The 10,522-nt window shown below is 39.9% G+C and overlaps 1 protein-coding gene across 1 annotated transcript; it reads left to right on the top strand.

Annotated features, from left to right (window-relative positions):
- Positions 1 to 1,076: 1,076 nt before the first annotated feature.
- hs3st1l2 (heparan sulfate (glucosamine) 3-O-sulfotransferase 1-like 2) lies at positions 1,077 to 4,397 on the top strand. The gene is made up of 2 exons (XM_070904853.1): positions 1,077 to 1,334; positions 3,732 to 4,397. The coding sequence occupies exons 1-2, from the start codon at positions 1,077 to 1,079 to the stop codon at positions 4,395 to 4,397; spliced, it is 924 nt and encodes a 307-aa protein (XP_070760954.1).
- The last annotated feature ends 6,125 nt before the right edge of the window (positions 4,398 to 10,522 follow it).

The raw sequence follows: 10,522 nt of genomic DNA, 5'->3' as shown, positions 1-10,522 counted from the left end.
TTTTATTTGGTCGGGAGGCACACAGATTCACCTGTTTTTCAAACCTCTTCAGTCGATCTGTTACTGTATTTGTATCTTTCGCTTGCAGAAATGCAGAAAAGTGCATTATTTATGTTTTTCATATTTCAGAATATGACCACGTTGTCATGTGGTGACATAACTGTAGTGTATATGAAGTATTGTTTGGACCTAATGTCACTTAAAGTTGCAGTTTATATTGTTTGTACTGTTATTTATAAGTCAATCATCTATAAATCATTATTCTAAATAATGTTTTGTTCATACTGTGCAAGTGTTATTGATATGTGTATCAGACTGTCATGGCTGCTTGTCTTCAAGGGGAAAGATTTATTTTTAGGTATACCTGAATTTTTTGCAGCTCTTTTTGAGTATTCTTAATCTCCCAATCAGTATGTGGATAAATGACAATAAGGTATCCCTAGAGGCAAGATTAATCTCTTAAAACATACATGTTGTATGTACAGGTTTCTTGTGGAATGGTGGTGTGTGTTATTTGAACCATTTATTGATAATTGTAATTGATTTCTGCTCTATCTTATCTATGTTTTATTTTCTTTTGGACCTTGAGCTTTGTTACCGAATCAATGTTTTAATTGGACATTTGTAATGAGTGGAGCCCAGGAAGATTAGCAAGAAGCTAATGAGAATAACATAATAATTAAACAAATAACTGTCTATGATGGTTGCGGACAGAAGATAAGATCTCAGTTCAGCCCTTGGTTTTTCATCCCTCTGACTTTTAACAATCTCTGTTCTAAGTTATGTTGGATTAACATTACAGAGGACATCATGTTGCTTGTTTATCAGCAGCATCTTTGCCAGATGTATCACTGCTTCTACCACAGGACCGGTATTAAAGAAGAAAGTCTTGGAGTGAGACGGCAAATGTGGACAATAACCATTATTTCTGTCTTGGCTCACAGGTTGTCCCATTGAAGAGCTCCCTCCTGAGGCCCCCTGCCGACTGATAACAAGCACAACTCTGTACAAGTGTCGGAGCTTCATGAGTGTGTGCACATAACCTCCACTCCACCTCTGTGTGTGTGTGTGGCACCATGCTGTGGACAGTGCTACTAGCGCTGCTGGTGCTTCTGCTGCTGCAGACTCAGCTGTCTGTGTGCTTAAGGGAATTACGCAGCGGGGGTTCCAGCTCCCCTGCCTACACCTCTTCATCATCCTCTTCCTCCTCCTCTTACAATGCCACTCACCAGCGGCTGCCCGGAGCTATTATTATTGGCGTGCGGAAAGGCGGCACCAGAGCTCTGCTAGAGATGCTCAACCTGCACCCAGATGTGGAGGTGGCAAAGGCCGAGGTAAAGGACCATCACTGTCTAATAATAACTGTACTATCACCAGGTGGAAAGTAACGTACTTAAGTACAGTTTTGAGGTACTTGTACTTTACTGGAGTATTTCCATCTTCTGTTGTTTATACTTTATACTTCTACTCCACAACATCTCAGAGTTAAATATTGTATTTGTTGCTCTACTACATTTATAGTTACTAGTTACTTTTCAGATTTCGATTTTACATTTAAACTGCAAATGATCAGTTGATGAAATACAACACGTTTGTAAAGTTTTATCCAGTGGTTCCCAACCTTTTTGGCCTCTGACTCAATACAAAAAACACATGTCTATGAGTTGTTAGCAGTTCCACCAAAGAGACGTTTCCTCTCTGAACTTCTCGCAAGGTTTAATCTCAGTAGCTGATAGAAAAAAACAAAGATTAGAGAAAAGTTTAAAAAATAAAATCAAAGCAGATTTGTGTATTTGAACTTAGTTTTTTCTTCTTTTCCCTCCCATTAATGATACTCCTGTACTTATACTGGAGTAGGATTGTGAATGCAGGACCTTTACTCGTACATTGTTGTGTTGGTACTTATACTGCAGTTAAGGATCTGAGTACTTCTTCCACCACCAGATTAGACTCACACATGATCAGTAAAGTACTGTATTTAAAGATATAATCTGTAATACAACCATCCATCCATGTAACTCAGCTGCAAAAGGTGTGTTTACAACCAGTTTATATGCAGCTCTTTGTAAACTGCAACACTTAAGATTTATTGGGAAACACAAAATGCCAATTTTCCATCTATAGCCCAAAACTTTGAAGTTATATGGGTAAAGAAAACTATTAAATATTAAGCCTTTAAGTACAGTACAATTTTAAGGTACTATAGGACTTTACTTAATTTCACTAGTATTTCCATTAATCAGTTTGTCAAAATAATGTATTACTCATTTATCAAGCAAAGATGCCAAACATTTTTAGCTCCAGCTTCTCAAACGTGAGAATTTTCTGCTTTTATTTGTCTTTTATGAGAGTCATCTATCTGAGCTGCTGGTAAGACAATACAGGAAATGTTGTTAATGGGCATATCTCAATATTTTCTGATCATTGATAGAGAGAGAGTGACTCATCTAATAATCTAGAAAATAATCAGAAGATTAACTCATAATGAATATAATCATTAGTTGCTGTTAGTTACTTTGCAAATTATAATTTTAGATTCACCTTCAGACTTCAGAAGCATTACTGAATTTTAAACTTCACACCTGAACCATCTACAATATTAAAATGCTGCTTAAAGGTTACCACATTAATAATTTACAGTGTGAAGAGAGAGCATTCTTCAAAATGAGCGCTTTTAGTTGTGATACTTGGGTATATTTTTCTTCCTATACTCGTGTGCTTTTAGCTAATGTGGGACTTCAACGTGACTATTGTTCTAAGGTGGTATTGATAAAGCATTTTACTGCTTCTTCCACTACTGACATGATCACACATTACTAAATACCACTTCAGATGATGGGAAATAACTGCCAGGAATAACCATAAACTATTACATTTAATTCAGAGGAAGTCACATGAAAACACTGAACGTTTCTTTCAAATAAATTTGGCTCAAAGACTCCGATTCTTCTTGAAGAAGTAGTTCAAACTGCACATTAAACCCACAAACCATATCATATAGAGGTAAGAGACAGCTGCAAACATACATGTTTGCATTGAGGGCATCAGGGGTGTGATAGTGACAACTGTGAGGTTATAAAGGCCTCCCTGTACACCCATATGAATATACCAGTTATTGGATGTTACAAGTCAGCTTGACTGAAACACAAATAGCCAATTAGCTGATGCAAGTGTTCAGTTCAGTGCTCTGCCTGAACTGTTGTACTGTAGTTATCCTCCTATTTCCCCAATAATCCCTGTTGTTTCCTACCTGCTACCAACAGCAGTTTGCCTTATAACAATGTACATGACGCCAGTTTTCCCAGCTGCTAAATCTGTTTTCAGTTAATATGTCAAGTTTAACCTGCAAAGATGTTGAAATGAATTTGTGTCCCACTCCAGGTGGACTTTTCCCCTTTTGTCATTATCGATGCAGAGAGGCACACTGTAGATAGAATGAGAACAAAGTCAGCTCAGCCTATATATGCTTTGCAGTGTGATTATGAACGATGACGGCCTGTCTCGATGAAGCTGCCCGGGGAGAAATCCTAACCAGGTTGGTTTGAGGTGAAGATTGCAAAGTTGGAAAGCTGGCGCGAAGGAGTAGATTAGTTTGGACAAGATGGGGACAAAATGAAAAGAGCTCAGAGTCTTTTTAAACACCCCTACACATCCTTTCAGCACCACTGTGTCAAGAAGTGACATGTGCTGCTTTCCTTATCTTCATTAACATCTTCATGTCCCTCTGTCAGGTGCACTACTTCAACGTGGAGGAGCACTACCGCCGAGGCCTGGCCTGGTACCGAGCCCAGATGCCCTTGACCCTCCCTGGTCAGCTGACAGTGGAGAAGACCCCCGGCTACTTTGCGGCCCCTCAGGTTCCTGCACGTGTCTGGGACATGAACCCCGCCGTCCGCTTGTTACTCATCGTCCGGGACCCAGCCGAGAGGCTGGTCTCCGACTACACCCAGGTCCTCCACAACCGCCTGACCCGCCACAAGCCCTACCAGCCGCTAGAAGAGCTCCTGCTCCACAAGGGCCACATTGACCCTGGGTACAAGGCGCTGCAGAGAAGCCTGTACCACCAGCATCTGGCCCGCTGGCTGGAGGTCTTCCCCAGGGAGCAGATCCACGTGGTGGACGGTGACGCACTCATTCGTGATCCCTTCCCCGAGCTGAGAAAGGCTGAGAGGTTTCTGGACCTGCCGCCCAGGATAAGCCCCAACAACTTCTACTACAACACCACCAAGGGCTTCTACTGCCTCCTGTCTGCCGGACACGACAAGTGCCTGGACGAGTCTAAAGGCAGGCCGCATGCACCGCTGAGCACTCAGGCCTTTAAAAAGCTTTGTCGCTACTTCAGGAAGCCCAACAAGTTGTTCTTTGAAATGGTGGGGAGGTCGTTTTCCTGGTGCTGATCCAGACGGGAAAAGTAACTGCGGAGACAAAAACGCCTCCTGAACAATGCCAACACATTCAGGGACACAGAGGGAGAGAGACAATTGATTTTTGTGTGTTTTTGTAGGTAGATGAGTGGGAAAAGATTTTAGTTCAATTAAAGTCACAAACATCTCTTGTTGTTTATACCTACTCAGGTATGTATGTGGCCAACAAGAGCAGCACATGCTGCATGTGTGTGAAGATATGTGGAGAATTCAAACTGCTTGTGTTGAACACGTGGCCAACACAAACCTTTGCCACGACCATGCAGGTGCCTCCTTGGATAAACTCACTTGCCGAAGCTATGACAACCGTGCCATACACAAGTTTGAGACTGAAAACACAACGAACTGCTCGTTAGTGCTTATTTGTGTGTGTGGGGGGGGGTTGAAGAAGATGTGCGGACTTTGAAGTGATGTAGAAATAGACAAGTGGTGAAAAGATGGTTGAATTCATTCATTGTTGCACTATGAACTCTAATTGCATAAAAAGTCAATCGAGGTTCAATGTAGACAATTTCAAGTCCTTGCTTTGATTTTTCTCGACAGTTGTAACATGTTTCTGTGTTAGTAAAAATGTTTTAGTTGATTCATTCTTTGTTATTTTAAAAGGCAAACTTTTAGATGTTCAGTGAAAAGATCGTTTGTTTGTTTTTTAGCTCTTTTGAAAGTAGCCACATTGAAAACTTGTTTTTGGTTTCTCTTTACTTTCAAGGCCAATGTGGTACTATCTCTAGTTTGTGTTTTTTTTTTTTTTTTACGACGTCCTTCTAATAAATGTGTTCAGTCCTACAGTCTCCTGCCTGGTACCAGACTGCGTTGAACCCAGCTGTAAGGTTTAAGGGTTTAAAAACATGAAACATAAAGACACACAGAGTCACTGACAGGCCTCTCTGAAAGCTCCTCTTTCTCAAAGTGTATGAACATGTTCTCTGTCAGTGTCTCTCTAACATGTTCTTTACAACGAGGATCAAAGTACGCCTACGTTTCTTTTCATCGTGAAGTCGAGTAATTACCTCCAGTTTCACCACCACGCTGTAACAAATCACACCTGGGGGTCACCTATGTGTTTGAATCCTGAGTTTTTTTACCTTAATTCGGTTCATCTGGAAAGACTAGATCAGACTGACATGTCCCGACATGAGAGCAGAAAGTTTGAACCACAGGATTAAAGGACAGGTGGGCTGTTTCTAATGCAGGCATTTCTTTGGATTTATGTGAGACTCACTGTCCCATAATCCACCACACAGGGCATAAGGTTAAACACAGTGGGGCAGTTGTTTAAGCCTTCGAACTAAAAAACAGGCATAAATGTAACTAGGGCAGCAACTTAATCAGTGTATAAAATGTTGGAAAATAGTGAAAAATCATCGCAATTTCCTAAAGCAAAGTATTCAACATAATAATTTGACATAAAACAGCAAATTCTCTCAAATGGGAAGCTGAAACTTGGGCATTTGTGATTGAAAAAATTACAACAATTAATCAATAATGAAAATAGTTGAGTTCGGCTCTAACATGAAGAAGGGGCTCACCACACACCAGAAACACTTTGGGGGATTACAGTATTTTAGTATTGCATGTGTTTGACCAGCACTCAGCTGACTTGTGACTCCCCTGATGATTGCAAGGATAAACCTAGTTTTTAAAATTAGGAAGCACATTATGGTCAAACTAGTTTTTACATGATTTACAAGCATCCAAAATGATGTTTTCATGTTGTGAGGAAAGGTTTTGATAAAACTGATCTTTTCAGCAGTCAATACTAAGACTATATCATGCATTTCACATGCTTTATGATGACTTTAACAGTGGCTCCCATTAGACTGTGTTTAAGCACCAGCAGCAGAGTGTTTATTTGTCCAAAATAAATCAGTGCTCTTTAAATGTTCTTTAAATCTGGATTAATTGATTTGCAATAAGCAGTAACCACACAACACTGACATATTTTCATTTTACAAAGTTATTAAGATGAACATGTTAGCAAACAGTTGCCTGTTTACACATCCAGCAGTCACAGAGCAACATTAGGCATTATTTATGATTATCATTCTGTGCCTCCTAAACTCCCAAAGTTCACATGTCAGTCATAAATAATGATCAGTACTGCTTACTTGGACTTTTTATCAAGGAAGATTGAGTTTCTTTAAAAGCAGCTTTCAAACAGACACTGATGACGATGCTAACCACCCGGTTCTTATTCCATTTGTTTAAAGAAAATCAGTAATGTAGAAAGCATCATTCTTTGCGCAACAGACACAAAGCAAAGCAAATGCTTTCAGGAATTGATTACAGGTTGTTACACCAGCCAGCAATAGAAACTAGTTAAACAAACCTTTCTACCTTAAACACCGTCACTGTTTTGTGTGGTGCATTTCAGGCATCTCCTGTTTGCTGCAGAAGAGAATGGGAGCTGAAAGCTGACCTCTGCCTGTCACCCTCCCACCGTCCTCAAGAGAAAACTGTAAAGACAGAGGGAGAGAGAGATGTAAGAATAAACAAATGATTCTTGCTCTTTGAAGATGTGAGGCGGCTGCGTCTTTCATGTGTTCCCACAGAGGCTCGCACTCATGTGGACAATACATCTGATGTCACATTTGATCATATACATCTCGACTCTGTGTGTTGGAGTTTGCAGCAGTTTCATAACCAACTTTGTCTTGGAGTTATTCTCACTGTCAGCAGCTATTTTGGAGGATGTGATGATCTGGTGAAGGAGTAATCTGCAGGATTAAATGGTGTATTTTGGTGTCATATTTGGTGCGATTCCAGCATTCGGCCTTGTGTTTCCCAGAAAACACTCGGCAGTCAAACAGGGTGGGCAGGAAGTATTTCTTCCTTGAATTTGTTGGTGTTGTTTTCTTTCTCTGATCAGCAAAGATGGCTATCACTGCTCATGTTGTCACAGTAATAGCTCTTCTTGCGTTCCTACACAACATTGGTGATCTGCTGAAGGAAATTTCAGACCGTATTCACGTCCACCTCAGTATGAATTGTAATAACTTTGTTGATTTGCTGACTTTTCATCTTGCACAGTCATCTGGATCCAACTTTGGTTTAATACCAAATACCTGCAAAACTAACGACATTCCCATCAGCCTCAGCTGTACTTTGTGTTTAGTGCTAATAATTAGCAAATGTTACTGTAGCATGTTAACACACTTAACTGAGATGGTTAACTAACACTCTGCTAAACATCAGCATATTAGCATTGTCTGTGTGCGCTCGTTAGCATGCATTAGCATGTTGCTGTGCCTAAATACAGCCTCACAGAGCCACTAGCAAAAGACCATCCCACCATAACCCTAACCCAACCATCATTTTGTCTGAGCAGCAGTAGTTTGACTCTGATTTAGAAGACGTTGTGTTCCTCCAGTTAAATCTATAAAACGCGTCCATCTGCGGCTGATAATTGGACAAAACTTTAATATTAAATCAGTGTGATTCAGATATGAGGTATTTCCATGTAAAGAAAAGTCCAGCTGTGGGCCTCAGGACGTTAGTGGAGTTATTGCTGCTCTTGCAAAGGTCAGTCGTGTTAGTGTCGTAACGAGATCCTCTCTGTCAGTGTTGGGCTGTGAGCCACCACGCAGCAGAAACAGCATGTTTTATCATTTCAGAATCATTACACCTCCGAGTCAGACATGAGTAAACAAAACTTCAGAAATGGTTGTGATATCTCCCCTCTTTTCTTCATTGGTTTTCTGTTCCTGTCACCCTCGGATCTGCTTGTTCTTCTGCAGTCTCAACACTCATCTCTTCCACATCATTTGCAGCTCATATAATAAAGAGATTTTCTGGCACTTCAGCCAGCGGGAACTGCAAAGGAAATAATGAGATGTGCATGACGCTGAGGTGTTGTTGGGATGCAAAGGAGAAAAACATAATTAGGCTTCTAATAAGTGATTGTGAAATTACAGAATTGCAACAAGAATGAGGTTGTTAAAGATATAAAAGTATAAAAAGAACAGTAGTTCGACATTTTGGGAAATACACTTGCTCGCTTTCTTGCTTGTTTTCTTGACTTTAGACATTGATATCTCCACACTGGCTGAAGAGATTTTTGCCATTCAAACTGCATTTGAAACGTCCATCTCCCTTCATAACACAATGTTTATATCACGAGACACACATGCTGGGAACACAGGACCCTGGAAACATAGGGATGAGCCCGCTACAGCTGCTAAGCTCTTTGAAAGCTTCTTTCTAAGCCGAGCGCAGTGACTTCCTGGAGTCTTATTGTCACCATGAGGAAGTTACTGCCGAGAAATAGTCATGGGCACGTGACCCCGGTAAAATCAAGTTGACATTTTTACGCTTTGTTTCTTGTACGGATTAAACAAACAAGACAGAACGTGTTAATTAGTGAGCTTTAGAGGTGCTGGTAGGCAGCTTTTGTCACCTTTGGACACAGCCAGATTAGCTCTTTCCCCCTGTTTCCAGTCCTTATGCTAAGCTAAGCTAACCGGCTGCTGGTTGCAGCCTCATGTTTACCGTACAGACATGAGAATGATATCAATCAGCGGGTTATTCTGAGCAAAGAATTTCAACTTTTCAGAAACTTTTAAAAAGAAACAGCCCCGATTTTCCTCATGTCATTTTAGAGATAGTTTGCCCCTCACTGCACAAGTCCCGGTTGTAGTTTAACCTCCACAGCAGGATCTCTTTTGAGACTATCATAGTTTCTACTGTTGATATTCTTATTTTGCAAAGACTTTTAAATGCAGAATGTCTGGAAAAGAGGCATCGTTCCACATGGATTATTGAGATCAACTTGTGCTTGTAATGGAGTCATTTTCAATTGCAAAGTAAAGGATTTCAATGCTTCTTCCACCACTGTCCTCCCCAAATAATATATTGACTGGAGTATGAATGTTGTCCATGAGCTGCCATTTGGAAAGGCTGTAATAGTAGTCAAAGTGAAGTCTTTCAAGGGTGTTTCCACAAACAGTGACAAGTGTCATCAACAGCACCAGGGCCCTTCAGAACAAGCACCACGTCATATGTCATCACGTTCTGCCTTGAGAATATATGAAGCATATCACATGATTCTCACAACAAGCGGCTGAACTGTCCTTGTTCACGTTGGTAAAACTGCTATAAGACATCACAGGAATGTGCAAGTTGTTCACATGACTGCAATCAACATTATTGAAATAACAAATTTTGATCATTACATGTCACTAACAATGTCTAATTGAATGGCTCCTTTAAAAAAATGTGTCTTTGAGCCTTTTTGTTTTTAGTTTTTTATAATATTATATAATTCAATAATATAGCCTACTGCGGCTTTAATATAAATGTCCTCTAGCTTCACAGAAGTGTTGGAAGTAGCAGATACAGAATACAAACTGTATGAGATGTAATCACAGTGAGCCTCATTTTACACTTTTTTATTCCACAAGTATAACATTATGTTTTATATCCAGCTTAAAATAAACTGATGCCACAGGAATTTCAAACATACATAAGATTGCTGTTACCACAATATTGTATACATACATAAGCGTTACACTCTGTGGTCAGTTTGCCTCATTTAGTTTCTCTTCAAATCTCCTATATTCCCTGAATATTTATTTTGTCATGTTTGCACAGTTGATGCATTCATGATGAATATCTGGCTGGCTGAGGGAAGGATATTATATGCTGTTAATCACAACGTTCAACGTTCTTATTGATCATCCAAAGAGATGTTATTGTGAATGTCAGTGGCTCCCCCTGCTGGCAGGATGTAAACCTGCAGCACAAATCCTGTGGTGACTGTTGGAAATGCCGAATTTATGATTTCTAGTCAGGTGACTAAGTTAAGTTACAGTTAGTTTCCTTAGTCAAACTACATACAGGCTACTCTTCTACTGAACCAGTTAAATTTAAGTTGACATGAAATGCAAACTCACTTTATGCGACCATTCTAAATGATCAAATCAACTTCTCTTGCTGAATTCTTTTCTAAAATGTAAATATTTATTTAAAAACCAAACGAGAAACATATGGCAGTTTTGTTCATGTATTGTTGGACAGTCGTAGCATTGTACATATAAGACTTGTAAACTCCTTTACTCCAAAAATAATTTCAGGTAGTGGTTTCAAACCAAGCAAAGGAC

The sequence above is a fragment of the Enoplosus armatus genome, chromosome 4, assembly GCF_043641665.1.
Source record: "Enoplosus armatus isolate fEnoArm2 chromosome 4, fEnoArm2.hap1, whole genome shotgun sequence".
NCBI lineage: Eukaryota > Metazoa > Chordata > Actinopteri > Centrarchiformes > Enoplosidae > Enoplosus > Enoplosus armatus.
This window is presented reverse-complemented; position numbering and strand designations above follow the sequence as displayed.